Source organism: Ascaphus truei, chromosome 8 (assembly GCF_040206685.1).
Source record: "Ascaphus truei isolate aAscTru1 chromosome 8, aAscTru1.hap1, whole genome shotgun sequence".
NCBI lineage: Eukaryota > Metazoa > Chordata > Amphibia > Anura > Ascaphidae > Ascaphus > Ascaphus truei.
In genome coordinates this window covers 12,544,580-12,559,210 of record NC_134490.1, presented here as the reverse complement: position 1 = coordinate 12,559,210, position 14,631 = coordinate 12,544,580, and the positions used below count along the sequence as shown (strand labels likewise).

The 14,631-nt window shown below is 40.9% G+C and overlaps 1 protein-coding gene across 2 annotated transcripts in view; it reads right to left on the bottom strand.

Annotated features, from left to right (window-relative positions):
* Positions 1 to 14,631, bottom strand: part of GRID1 (glutamate ionotropic receptor delta type subunit 1) — a 661,414-nt gene that overhangs the window by 110,687 nt on the left and 536,096 nt on the right. For both annotated transcript variants that reach the window (XM_075610565.1, XM_075610566.1), the window contains exon 6: positions 5,235 to 5,408. In XM_075610565.1, coding sequence (XP_075466680.1) covers positions 5,235 to 5,408 — 174 coding nt within the window. The remainder of the gene's footprint in view (positions 1 to 5,234; positions 5,409 to 14,631) is intronic.

Below are 14,631 nucleotides of genomic sequence, written 5' to 3'. Positions count from 1 at the left end.
AAAACGTGGTTAAAGGGTAACAAATATTCTCGGCTAAACATAGTAAAGACAAGGGTCACGAAGATATTAACCCATATCACAGTCCAAATTACAATACATTTGTCTGCTGTGGTTTGTTTTCCCTGTTACTTTTCCGGTGGTCATCTTCCAATTCCTTTCTCTATCCACTTCCGCTCTGTTTTAAAACTGTCATTATTTTTGTCATTGTGTTTGGTAGAGTACTCTAAAAAGGGGAGGCAAGCGGGAATTACAGTATCATGTTGGCTATGACAAAATGTATATACTGTAAGTTTATATATACATATAACTTAGGGGTGGTCAACTCTAGTCCTCAAGTGCCACCAACAGCTCAGGTTTTCAGGATATACCTGCTTCAGCACAGGTGGCTCAATCAGTGGCTCTGTAATTATGACTGATTTTTAGATACAATCAATATAATTGCACATATTTATATGTAAATATAGATATGATCTTCGGTCTTGGTTGATCCGCTGCTGGATGAAGGCCTTCCCAATGATCATCCAGATACTGCAATTGCACGTCTCTCTTCTCGACATTGCTCCAACAAATGTCATAACTTCATCCTCTCATCTTATTTTCAGTCGTCATCTTGGTCTTTTGATATTACTTGGAATCACGTTGAAACCATTTTTGTTCAATGATCGTAAATTCTTCTGGAGATATGACTGGCCCACTTACACTTTAAGGAAGTCAAATACTATTGTTTTCTTCCAAACCCATTCATTCTTTTTCCCATCTCTTCAGGTGATACCCAGCATACATCTCTGAATACTTATTTGAGTTGTCTGAAGCTTCTAAATGATCTTCGCATTTAGGATCGAAGTTTCACATAACTCCTATTTAATATTTTCAATCTGGTCTTCCAGTTCTTGCAGTGCCGCATCACTAGAAAATGTCCGGCAGTTGTAGGTAATATAATAGAGATGTGTGAATCTTTCCAAAATGCATGTACAAATTTTTTTTTATACCAAAATAAATTCCTGGTGAACCAATTCGCAAAACTTTTAAGGGCTAAAGTTTTCTGAGAAATAAAAAAATGTCAACCATACATTGTCTGATTCATCAATTAATCACAGTTCAGTTGTGATTTTCCCAAGCATTTTAATTTTATGTAATAATGCTAATCCCATTCAGAGTTTGAGAAAGGGCTTTTGCTGTAGAGGAGTGAAGAGAGAGAGAAATCAACACAGAGCTGAGATACCTGGGACATATGCAAATGTGGATATGCAAAGTATATTGAAATTATTTAAATTAACATATTTCCCAGGTGTCTCAGGGGCACCTAAGCTTTGTTCACATGTATCTCTCCATGTGTTGTATAAAGGAGTGTTTGGGTAGGTATAGAAATCCCATGTTTCAGGCTTTGGATGGGACTTGGAATAATTCATTAAAATGCTTGGTGCATTTTTCTGTGCTGTGACTCAGCTATGACTGATTCCAGGTGGTGATTGAGGCCTTACTTGAGGCGTCAAGTACCTTTCCCACTTCAGACATGTACATGTTAGCAAATACTTTTCCCACTTGAGGAGTGTACAGTATATTGTTGTAGCTTTCATAGTAAGGTTAAAAAGGCCAGCACAAGTGCAATTACACTTGTTCATCCGCTGCCATATATATATATATATATATATATATATATATATATATATATATATATATATATATATAGATAGATAGATAGATAGATAGATATTTTTATATATCTATATATATATGTAAGGGTGTGTTAGATACCATATGTGTGTGCACGCGGAAGGAGTACGGCAGGTTCCGCGACGGCACGGTAGTACAGGGTGCCGCCATGTTGTTGCGCAATATTGCAAAGGACACTGACGGGATGAAGAGTTCGCGCATGTGCAATGGGAGCGCGCGAACGACAGGCCAATAAGAGGAAGGCTCTGATAATGGACCACAACTCCCGCGAGCTCTGGAACAGTCACCTGATGCTAGGAGCGAATGAGAGGGCAGGAATTAAGGAAGGAGGAACAGGAAGCGTGGGGGAGAGACCATGCTAAGCAGAGGAGATCGGGACAGAGCGAGAGGAGGTAGTGTGAGTGCAGGGGGTCCGTGACCCGCCTGCATAGGCCAGCTATTACTCCCCAAGCCCATAGGAAGTTTCCCTGAGTCACAGTAGGCTGCTGTACTGCAGGGATGCCCGATAGTGGAAGAAATTGTCACCTTAGTTAGGGACAGCGCACGGAGTTGTGGACGGTCACAGTCATCTGGGATGAGACGGCTGGACACCGCGACATCCGGAGGTCCAGAGCGGAGGCAACGGACCCTTTGCGAAGAGGCACCAGTCACCGCCGTGACCGGAAGGTACAATTGTAAAGCAAGTGCACCAACACCGGTCATCAGGCGCTGATCCCGCCTTAGGAATAACTTTGTTTTGACACTAGCAAGTGGCTAGCGGACTGAGTATATTAGCTAACCTCTTACAAGGACAACACTCTATAAGAGCGTGGCGGAGCCACTGTTATACGGGACAAATTCGCTAGGAATGTGGCTGAGCCACGGTTGTATAAGGACTCTAACGTTATAGTATAATTATATAAGTTATGTGTGACGTTATATAGAGAGTAAGATATGGTTGCCTATGCATAGTAAACTTGGTTGCACGCATTGTTGGTATGTTTCTTGCCCAGGGCGATCTTACATAACGGGGATCCTGGGCAAGTGGAGGCGCTGCGCTAGAACCCTTACTCCAGGCTCCCAGCTAGCGGAGGCTCATATCTCCTGGAGCCGCAGGTTGAGTACAGTACTAGTAGTCCCTTAGGAAGGCGTTAGAAACAGGGCTACATATATATATATATATATATATATATATATATATATATATATATATAATTCCATTTACCTTCCAGTTTTCAGAAAATAATTGATTACTGAATGAGGCATTGTGGTCAGATTTGCTAAAAACAATGCTAAGCCTTGGGACAAGGCCTTAAGGTGCACCAATGTTTAGCACTGCATAATAAATCTGGTCCTATGTGTTTATTGGTCACAGATAAGATATAGTTGTCTTTCTTGTTCTTTAGTATCCTCAATTTAGCCTCTGCTAATTACATCTTGTTAGTTTACTGCATAAAAACTCTTAAGAGTTGAGAGCCTAAATAAAGCAAGTCCGTTCTGTGATACAGTAAGATTTACTTAACTTCCCAGTCAGTTTTTTTTCTAATAGCCTGCTAAATGCTTTGTGCATACATAATGCAATGCAAAAGCAATACATTTCTAAAGATCTAATTAGGTTCAGTCAGGATTATAAGAGAAGAGTGTGCTGGAACACAAATTTATTATGTGGATTTGTCTTCTCAATGCATAGAGTCCAAATAAATGAGATTCTTCGATCACTCAAGGACATTACAATAGCATCGTTTTAGAATTCCATGAGGTAGACTGTGCTGAAGTATGAGGTCATTATTGCTCACAATGATTTAGATTATTTAAACATCACAACACAAGGGTATTGCACATTTAAATGTGTACTGTATATGCTATATACCCTGCAAGAATAAAGATCAGTGGTAATTTTGCTAAAGACTTTCAAGTTGTAACTACAATCCCAAAAATAATATTTTTTTAAAGTAAAGGGCACATCAAAATAATTGATAATACTATTAACTGAGAGTATTAAGACCAAGGGGAGATGTGCTGCATCAACACCAAGTTTAGTTTAAACAGCGGTGCGCAAACTGGGGGGCGCGAGATTACCGGCAGGGGGCGTGGGTTTACAGAGGCCCCGCGCGCTTCCCGAAGGCACTTAAAGTAAGTGCTGAGCGAGCTGCAGGGCCTCTGTCAACAATACTTACCTTGATTCAGCCGGCATCTGGAGACGCGTCGCCATGGCAACGCGCCGGCAAATTATGCCGCGGGGTCATGTGACGTCACGTTGCTATGGCTGACGTCATGACGCCCAGATGCTGGGAATCAAGGTAAGGAGGAGGAGGGAGGGGGACGCGCAGAGAGGAGGACATCCGGCAGGGGGGCACAGGGGAAAAAGTTTGCGTCCCCCTGGTTTAGTACACCGGAGACTAATACAATTGTAGAATTATTTAATAAAAGCAAGAATCAATTACTTATAAAGTAGTAAAAACAAACGTGCATGCCTCAGATAGAGTAAGCAGTGACGCCACCTCCATGTTTGGCATTAAACAGGAGAGAGCACTCGAATGCGTCCCCGAGATGTTGCAGTCTCGGATGCTATGTCTCCGACAAGCTCTGTACCTTGCGTGACAATGTAATGATCATTGACGCATTTCACACGTATGGCGTACTTCATACGTTGGAGGTGGCATCGCTGCTTGCTCTAACCGAGGCGCGCACATGATTGTTTTAACTACTTTGCAAGTAATTGATACTTGCTTTTTTAAAAAGGATTCTACAGTTTATTCATCTCTGGTGTGGTCCTTTCTCAATCCTTCTTGTTGTCAAGACTCCGTTGTGGTGAGGTTTTGGTGCAGCAGTGTAAAGCAATTATACAGAGGAGGAAGTTGTAAGGAGAGGCTCTGACTAGACTATACTATTATTACAAGACTACACATGTTGCGCAGAAGGACTCTTTCAACGATGAATCACTGCTCCAGAGAGCTTACAACTTAATTTTGGTTCCTGAGGCAGAGGGAGATAAAGTAATTTGCCTAAGGTGACAAGAAGAACTGACCATAGAAAGTGTTCTTACCACTAAGGTACTCCTGCAACCCTAAAAAATAACTTAATTGTTCCAGCTTTAGTTAACTTACGTCTGTCCAGCACTAAAACCCCAAGCTACAGTAAGTGAAGTCAATGGTGTTTTTGTGGGGGGCAAAATGGGTCAGAACCCTAAACAAAGAAAAATTAATTGATATGTACACTATGATAAATAATCACGCATAACTTAATGAAATGTGGCAGAATAAACATGTATCCCATTTCAGTTAATATTCCTGCACCAATGCTAATAATTTCACTATGTTGACTTTCTTGTTGCCGGAACTCGCAGTACACAAAATATCTCTGAGTGTCATATTAATAAGACTGAGCTTTAGGGCTGCTTTAAACATAAAGGCCCATTTTTACTAAATGATGGTATTATATAACACCATGGTGTTATGGTTATTATATAACACACCTTCCAGCGTCGGAAAGACTTCTTCACTTAAATAGACCATACAGTGTTTTCCAGCGTAAGAACGTGTCTTACAGAATAGCACAGCTTATTTTTAAATCATACTGACCTGTAGCATTTGCAGATAGCCTTCTTGAGGATCACAAAGAAGGGATGAGATTCTATGGTTATTCCTCATACATCTGAGATTGTTGTCTTTTGATGAGGGGAAAATCTGCCTTATAACTGTAATCCTTCCAAGTGCACTGTGTACCAGCTCCACTATTTCTGCATCATTGATTTCCTAAGGAAGAAAAAAAGGATTATTACTGCTTGTTTTCCGATTTCCATCCAGTTTGAACATCTGAAAACGTAGATGGAAAGATCCTCTGATTAGTATTCACTGTGTATCCATTTTTGTTTGAACAGTGGTTTATTTTTTTTCCTTTCACAAACAGTACTTGGATTGAATTACATCAATAGATTATAGAAGCATCGTAGGCAGTGTTCATAACAAGTGGGTGGGACTTTAGCAAAATCAGCTATGGCACAACATGTATATATGTATATTTTTATTTATATAGAGCCAACAGTGTACTGTATGCAGCACTTTACAAAAAAGGCAACGCAGGGAAATATAATACAAGTGCATCAAACAAAATAAGATGATAGGAAAGGAAATACCTGCCCCGGAGAGCTTACAATCTATGTGGTGTATAAGGAGACTTACAGAGACAGCAGGCGATGGAGTCAAGTGTACAAGATGGCAGTGCTTGGTCACAATGGTTGCTATATGAGACTGTGGGTGTGGGGCATTGGCCATGAGTCCAGGCTATTGAAATGCTTCATTTAAAAGGTGTGTTTTGGGGCATGACTTAAAGGTGGGGAGAGAAGGTGCTTGGAGTTTACTGAGCGTGGGAGAGTTCCACAGGTAAGGGGCAGTGAGGGGGAAAAGGTTTAAGACGAGAGAGCAGTAGAGGTGGAAAGGTAGAAAGGGGACATTTATGAGTGCAGGAGATGAGCAGGGGCATAACAAGAGATTAAAGTTGACATGTAGGGAGGAGCAGACAAGTGCAGCACCTTGAAGCTAAGAAGAACTTTGTAGGTGATCCAAAACTTTATGGGATGCCAGGAGAGGGGTTTAAGGAGGAGATGAGCAGGGACTGTTCTAGGAAAAAGTGAAATGATTCTAGAATTTTAGATTGTAAAGTTGCGAGGCAGAGAGGTCTGTTAACAGTAGGTTACAATAGTCCAAAATGAGAGTATAAGGGTATGCATAAGAGTTTTAGAAGTACAGTAGCTTGACAGAGGAAAGGACAGATCTTGGCAATGTTACATATATTTGTTACATATATTTGTTTATATGGAACAACAATCCCTTTTTAAAAATATAATTTTTTTAGAATTGGGACTACACCTTACTCACTGTATGGATGATACACAAATTACATTTTTGGACCTGGAATTATTTCGCATTGGGATGGTGTTATCCATACAAAACTATTTAGGAAAAATGTTGATTGCAACAGTTACTTGGAAGCATCCAGCAGCCACCACGGGCAATGACTAAAGAAAAGGGGATTGTTTTACATTTAAAAAAAAGAAACACCACATTTTATTACTAGATTTAATGAATGGGCAGCATCAATTAAAAAAAATTATTAATAATCACAGGCACATTCTATTACAGTACATAACCCGATTTTAAAAACCCATTTTACCCAGCAAACCAGAACTAATATATGAGAAAAATGAGAACCTGATAAAACATACTGGCACCAACTAAATTAAGAAAAGAAAAATTAAAAACAGGAAATTAACAATGTTGGATTCTAACAAAACCTTTGGGTTGTCTTAAGTGTGGGAAAACATGCACCATATGTTCTTTCTTTGATCCAAAAAAATAAAGATTTTAATTCTAAAACAACATGAAAGGAATATATATTTAACCAATGCATTAACTGTAAAATACACTATGTTGCATATTTATTGGAATGCCCGTGTGGGCTCCAAAATGTTGGAAGGGCTAAAAGAACAATCAAAGAAAGATTTATGGAACAAAAAATAAATATTGAAAAAGGTTACAAACAGCATAGTGAATCAAAAAAGTTTCTGAGGAGCATAATTGTAATCCTATAGGATTGATAATCACGGGTATTGAATGTGTATCCTTAGGAACGAGGAGAGGGAATAGATTAATTAAATTATCTAAAAGAGAAACTTATTGGATATATGAACTAAAAACGCTAACCCCTAGAGGTTTAAATATAGACTTGGCAGCCTTCCTAAAATAAGAACCATAATTCAAATAGGTTATAAGGGATTACATTGAATTTAGTCATGTGTGTGCTTATTTTGGAGCTTTTATGAATTGAATAATGTTTCTAATATTCAAATAAGTGTTACTTAGTCTCCATGGCCAACAAAATAAAATAAGGTTTTAATTTAAAAAAAATATATTTTTTAATACATGTAAAATGTTTGAAATTTGGGATTTTTTAATCTTTTAATTTAAATAACATCTTTCAATTAAAATTGTGTTTAAAATTGTATGATTATATGCGGAAATTAATGAATAAAGTAATTACAATTTAATAGACTCTTAAAATCGGACCTATTAAAGGGATTATTGCTAATAATACTATAAATAAATATATATATATATATATATATATATATATATATATATATATATATATATATATATGACAAACAAAACAATAAAGCAGCGCCTAGTCAGGGTGTGAGTATAAATAAAATTATGATAATATTAAATATATGTGCTAATATAAAAATGCTTAACTAAGTGCCTATCCTAATGTTGGTGAAATAAACAGTGTATATCCTACATCTGATATAAGTAATACCATACAAAATAAAATTGATAAATACAATTACAAAAATAATACATGTGAAAAAGAAAAATTTAATAAAGAGGGTAAAAACCAGTCCTCAAAACAATAGTCCAATGATGAAAAATTAAGGTTGGTTTTGGGGGTCTCCGGCTGCTCTCAGGGGGATTAACCACATCTGAATGGAATCTGCAGAAAGGAGAGAGGAGAGAGCGCACGACCCATAGTGTAAAACCATAAATTTATTGAGGGGAGGGGGAAGGGGGGTAAAAAATGCACTCACAAGGGTACAAGTTTTAAAAGCATATCGTGATCATAATCACCACCATCCGGTAACTGTAATTGATGCTGTAGAAGACCCTCGGTCCCGAAAATGGATGAATCACACTGTTGCAAGATTTCCTGGGTAGGTAGTAAGTTAGAAAACAAGTCTACCCTTTGAAAAAGTCACCCGTGTGTGACGAAACACGTCAGGGAGCGTCATCACGTAGACGCACAGACACTATGTCATCACGGAGCGCAGGAGGAAATCTACTCGAGCGCCGGACACCACAGAGACCTGCGAGCAAAGCTGTTTTCCTTCGGATCTTTGGAACTTGTTTTCTAACTTACTACCTACCCAGGAAATCTTGCAACAGTGTGGTTCATCCATTTTTGGGACCGAGGGTCTTCTACAGCATCAATTACAGTTACCGGATGGTGGTGATTATGATCACGATATACTTTTAAAACTTGTACCCTTGTGAGTGCATTTTTACCCCCCTTCCCCCTCCCCTCAATAAATTTATGGTTTTATACTATGGGGCGTGCGCTCTCTCCTCTCTCCTTTATATATATATATATATATATATATATATATATATATATATATATATATATATATATATATAACTGTTCAATTGATTCTATAGTAATTAGACAACTATTGGATATGTATTTGGATGGTCAGTCACTTAGAGTGAATTCATCAAAGCTAAAATCCTTTGTGTCCTTTTCCCTTTTCAATTTACCCTCTCACCCTTTTCTGTAAAGTTCACTATATAAAAAAAAAAAACACTTTTATTGAGTAAACGTGAATATTATTGTGCTAATAATTGTAGCCAGGTATCCTTCTTGGCTACTAATTTGCCCTGCCTAACACATAAGCCCTGGTACCAATACAGGCAGTGTTAGGATTAATCTGGGTTTTCTCCAGCAGTGAACAGCTCCATTGAGTGACAAGGGAGAGGTGGGCCTTGGGTCTGTGTTCTGTCCAAGCAGGGGCTCAGACTTGGGACCCTCCCCTATGGTACATGCACAGCCAAATTTGGTCTATATTGCTGGGAGTGTGGAGTCAGGGCTCTGACCAACTTCTATCCCCTCGCTTAGGGAGTGGGACAGCTACCCCTCATCCCATCAGGGGGTGAGGAAAGAGCAGAGGATAGACCCTTGGGGCCCCAAGCCTCCTGGGTTGATTCCATGGACCATCCGGAGGAAGGAATAGAATTGGATCAGTTATATGCTGTATTCTGAGTTGAAGAATAAAGTGTCCCAGTTCTTTTATATACCATGCCTGAGAGTGCAATTAATCAGCAGAAGAGGGTTCTCCTGCAGGGTTTGCCTCCAATAATACTGGAGCCTGCAAGAGATGAAGGCGCCACACCAGTGAGAAAGAACCAACCATCACCCCAAAAGCCTGTCCTGTCTTCCCCACTACCAACGGCAGAGACTCAGCGCTTCTGTGAGCCAGCAGGTAAAAAGCACAACACACCCTGTAATAGTGAGATCTGCCAGAGAGTGGGGGAAAACTTGTTACATAATTAGTTAATTATATGATATGTTGTCTCCAAGGATATTAAATTGTAATACATTCTTAGTGTTTATGCTAATGTTAGGTTTAAAATGATATGATAAAAAAGGGACTTCTTTGGAAGTGTTATTCAACCCTAGCCCCTGAGCAAGCAAAGAGAGGCTTTGCGAAATGCGTTGGGTGATCTCCTGCTGCAGAACAGTGTGCCCAAGGGATTCTGTTGACCAGCTGGAGCCTGCTGCACCTACTCAATACCATCGGAGGGTCATCTCGGTGAACCCATAAATTAAGAGGTATGTGTGCGGCATGGCGTCTTTACTCCAGCATGAGGGGACTCTACTTAGGAGAACAGAGGCAGCAGATATACCACCATATTGGTGGTGTACAATGCTTGTCTGTGTGACAGTCCCACATTTGTTGGTGGGAATCTCTGCCTTTTAATTTTTTTACGGTATCAATAAAAATAATCTGCACGATTGTAGTGGTGTGTGTGCTCTTCTAATCCAATACAGTATACAGTTTTCTTTGCCCAAGAGCTGGGGATACTCTTAAAGGAGAAGCATGGATGGACTTTCCTGTAATTCACCCAAACTAATGACTTTTGGTAAACTCATACATAGTTAGATTTGTTGTGTGTGATATCTTTAATTGGGATTGGTGATTTATTATGCCTTTTTTATGTACTTTTTGGTTATTGGTTCTGTTGTTTTAGACAGATTGAGTTTGAGGCAGAAGAGTGCCATCCTCGAAGATATACACAGGAGACATGGGACTAGATTTATAGGTGTGAGGTTAGGGCTGGATATATATATATATATATATATATATATATATGTATGTATATATATTAGAGAGGTTACCTAAATCCACAGGAATTGATGAAGTCACCAAGTGAAAATGTGTAGAGAGTTAAAAAAATTGTTCCCAAACAGGGACAAAGTCATATTACAAAAGAGATGGCAAAGGAGCAGTGGAAGAACTGTTTGTTAAGCGATAATGGGGAAAGACAGGGTTGCAGACCTGTCTGAGACATACAAATGCACCACAAGTGGTATTTTTTATTTAATTTGTTAAATAAATCATGAGACTAAAAACGTAATATTCCAGACACACAGTGTTAGCCTGTGAGGTAGCAGGTAATGTATATGTACTTATACTGTAACAGTGAAGGATCTGAAACCATCTATAGCAAATACAGTAGGGATTGCTTTCACCATGTAGTCTTCTGCTGATTTACATCACACTCCTTTTTCACGAAATCCCCTGTCTGAGTATTTTAAACTATTTTTCCATTAACCGACGGTTGTTCCCTGAGCAGGACTTCTATGGTCTTGTCACTGGAAATGCCTGGGTTTAAGAGATTTTAGCTCTGCTGTACAAATCATGTCACAATGTGCACCATTAGAAACTACAGATGTGCAAGATTTTCACAAGACTGTGTAACATTTCAAGTGTTAGGCCCCGGGCTTGATCAGCGCATACCGTGCTGAGCCATGCTGCTGCTCAGCACTGAGCCCCTGCAGCTGCAATGAGAGCAGCTTTAGCAAGGGCTCGCGCACGTATCAGCACGCTTGGGGAAGCGTGTGTCTGACGGAGTTTTGAAATTTCCCCGCTTGCCGGAGCGCAGGGCCGGTCACGTGGGCGGTTCGCCCAATGAGGGCGAACCAGCTCCGTGATGTCACTGGCTTTCCCTAAGCCTCAGTGCGCCTCCGCACTGTTTGGGGCACTATGTCCCAGGCCTTACATATGGAGTCAAGTTAAAATTGGAGTTGAATTGAAGGCGAATAATACAAGCAGAACTGGATTCTGCCCTTCATCATCAAATCTGCAACTGTGAGAACTAAGCTTTGTAAATGCTCTGACAATATTTTATACATCTATAAACTCACTTTCTATACTGCGGTGTGACTTTCAGTGCTACAGTACACTGCCCTCCCAGCTCTTATTTATACATCTGCTCTTTCAGCTCCTACTCCTCATATCCTCCAATACCTGGGAACGCTCTCCAACCTCTCTCCCTGCATCTCATTATGTCCTCACTATTGCTTTTCCTGTTTGCTGTTTCCTCACATTTGTAAACGTTTATGTTCTCTCCACATTCCCCACTCCCCTCTTTCTATCCACATTTCTTCATCTCTCTTTCCCTCCACATATGCATATGCCCATACACTGAACCACTATGTACACACCTTTCACAACAACTTCTACACCCCTCAATAAAAATCACCCCCACTAATCATCTTCTCCTCTCTATCTCGCTCTCCCTCTCTCTCCCTCTCTCTCCCTCTCTCTCCCTCTCTCTCCCTCTCTCTCCCTCTCTCTCCCTCTCCCTCCCTCTCTCTCTCCCTCTCCCTCTCCCTCTCCCTCTCTCTCTCTCCCCCTCTCTCTCTCTCCCCCTCTCTCTCTCTCCCCCTCTCTCTCTCTCCCCCTCTCTATCCCTCTCTCTCCCTCTCTCTCCCTCTCTCTCCCTTTCTCTCCCTCTCTCTCCCTCTCTCTCTCCCTCTCTCTCTCTCCCTCTCTCTCTCCCTCTCTCTCTCCCTCTCTCTCTCCCTCTCTCTCTCCCTCTCTCTCTCCCTCTCTCTCTCCCTCTCTCTCTCCTTCTCTCTCTCCCTCTCTTCCTCTCTCTCTCTCCCTCTCTCTTCCTCTCTCTTCCTCTCTCTCCCTCACTCTTCCTCTCTCTCTCTTCTCCTCCTCCTCCTCCTTGCTGCTGGGGATATCTCTCCTAATCCTAGACCCAGCCATATACACACCTGCTTTCGCCCGCGCCTCCCTGCCTCCTCCTCTTTCCCTGCTAATGTTGTTAACCCATGTAATTTAATACTGACCAACTTTAAAACTCAAGTCGCAAAAGAAGCATCCAAATAGCCTGGACTCATGGCCACTGTTCAACAGTCACTTTTAACCACCATTGTGGCCAAGCACTGCCATTTACTGCACTCATTCCCTCACCTGCTGTCTCTGTAAGTCTCCCAACATACCACTTAGATTGTAAGCTCTCCGGGGAAGGGATTTTCTTTCCTATTATCTGACTTGCTGCGTTTATTATAATATTATAATTCTCTGTATTGTATTGTCTTTGTAAAGCGCTGAATACACTGTCGGCACTATATAAATAAAGATATAAATACCCATTTCCTGAATCACGTAAAATTAGTCAACTTTTTTCCCTAAAAAAACTTTACAAATATTTAACAAATTTGGCAAAATTCACATGACTATTTCATCCAGAAGCAGATATTGAATAAACATTGGGATCATCTGTACCTGGATCTTGTTTTGGGACCAGGTCTACAGGGAGTCCCTAGTGTGGTGTTTATAAGAGCTATTTCTAATTCTTTGTCTCCCAGTCTCTTTTCATCACAGACACATGCCTATGTATTACAGAATCTTATAGATGTGGCCATTGTAAAATTTGTGAACGAATGATACCGTCTAAAACTTTTCGATCAACAGTATATCAACAGGGATAAGTCCCTGTTACATACCTCCCCTAATTGTGGGAAGCTCGGGCTTACCAAGGCCGAAACCCATCCTTCCACTCTCACTCGAGATATCGCTATGGCTCGAATGAGAGCGGATGGAGGAAGTGAACCCTCAGTCTCACTGTGATTGGTAAAGTTCACTCACTCTTTGATAAAGTTCCTAACGGAACGAAACGCGTCAGAGGATATGAATCTTTATGATGTCCAGCACCATGTTTGAATAAAAGCTGATTTTATCTTCATCTACGGCTGAGTTCCTATCCGCGCAGTTACCGCCAACATTCTATTCACTTCACTGTGATTGGAGCCCTTTCTCCAGGTTATTAGTGTCTCCTCCAGAAGGTGCTTGAGTTCAGCACTCCTCAATCGCTCAAGGAGGACTTTTTCAAAGTACAGTCTTTCTACTTTCCACGTGGTCATGAGATTTCCCCTGCGTCGGGTGATCCTCTCTTTGTAGGCAGACTGTATGGTGACAGTCGCAGAGCATTTACGCAAATAGCTTTCTCTCGCCATCTTTTCCATGGACTCCAATTTAGAACTAAATGTTCATTCCTTGTAACCCTTGCACAGGTCTTGCAAAGCCTCTGTCAGCTTACTTTTGAAGTCTGTCTTATGTTCGGAATCTATTTCTACTATCCCAGACTCGTGCCATTTCATGGTATCACTTAAAGAGCATTAAAGAATAGCTATTTGAGTTTTCAGCTCTTGAAGCTGTCCTTCTGCACTTCTTTTTCCACTCAATGCCAGTTCAACTTCTAGAGTTGTGATTCCACATCTCCCAGTTGACTCAGAGAAAGGCTTAAATCTGTTTCCTTTTCTCTATTTCTGATCTGCAGCTGTCGGTGCTCCTCCCATACGTTGTCCAGCTGCAGCCGGGCCCTCTCATTGTTCAGCAATTTGCGGTCATCGACCATCTTGGCCTCATAGCACAGTGTCAGGCTGGCCACTTGACGAACGGACACCACTTCACTCTCTTCCTATTTGGTGAGCTGTGTCGTGAACATAGCAATCTGCATCTGCAGAGCAGTAAGTTGCTTGGATGTGTGTTTAGCTGCCAGCTTTAGCTCTTCCACTTCTAGGCTTTGCTGCAAGTTCAACTCATCGGCGAGAGATCCCGGTTTCTTGAGTGCATCCTGCTATTCTCCTCTCAGGGTCTTCATCTCTTCACTGTGCTTTCTCTGAGCTTGCTTCCACATATCGTTCACATTTTGGAGCTCTGCAGATATCACCAGGGTGATTCGCTGCTTGCGATTTCCACACCTCTTTCTCCTGGGCGTACTGATTCTTGGGTATGGGTCAGCAGCTCTGCTTCTCCATCTCTTGCTCTAGTTTCTGGATCTTCTCGTGCTCCCTCTCATTCAGAGCCACCTGGCCTCTAATCTTGGCCTCCAGCGATGCTCGTGA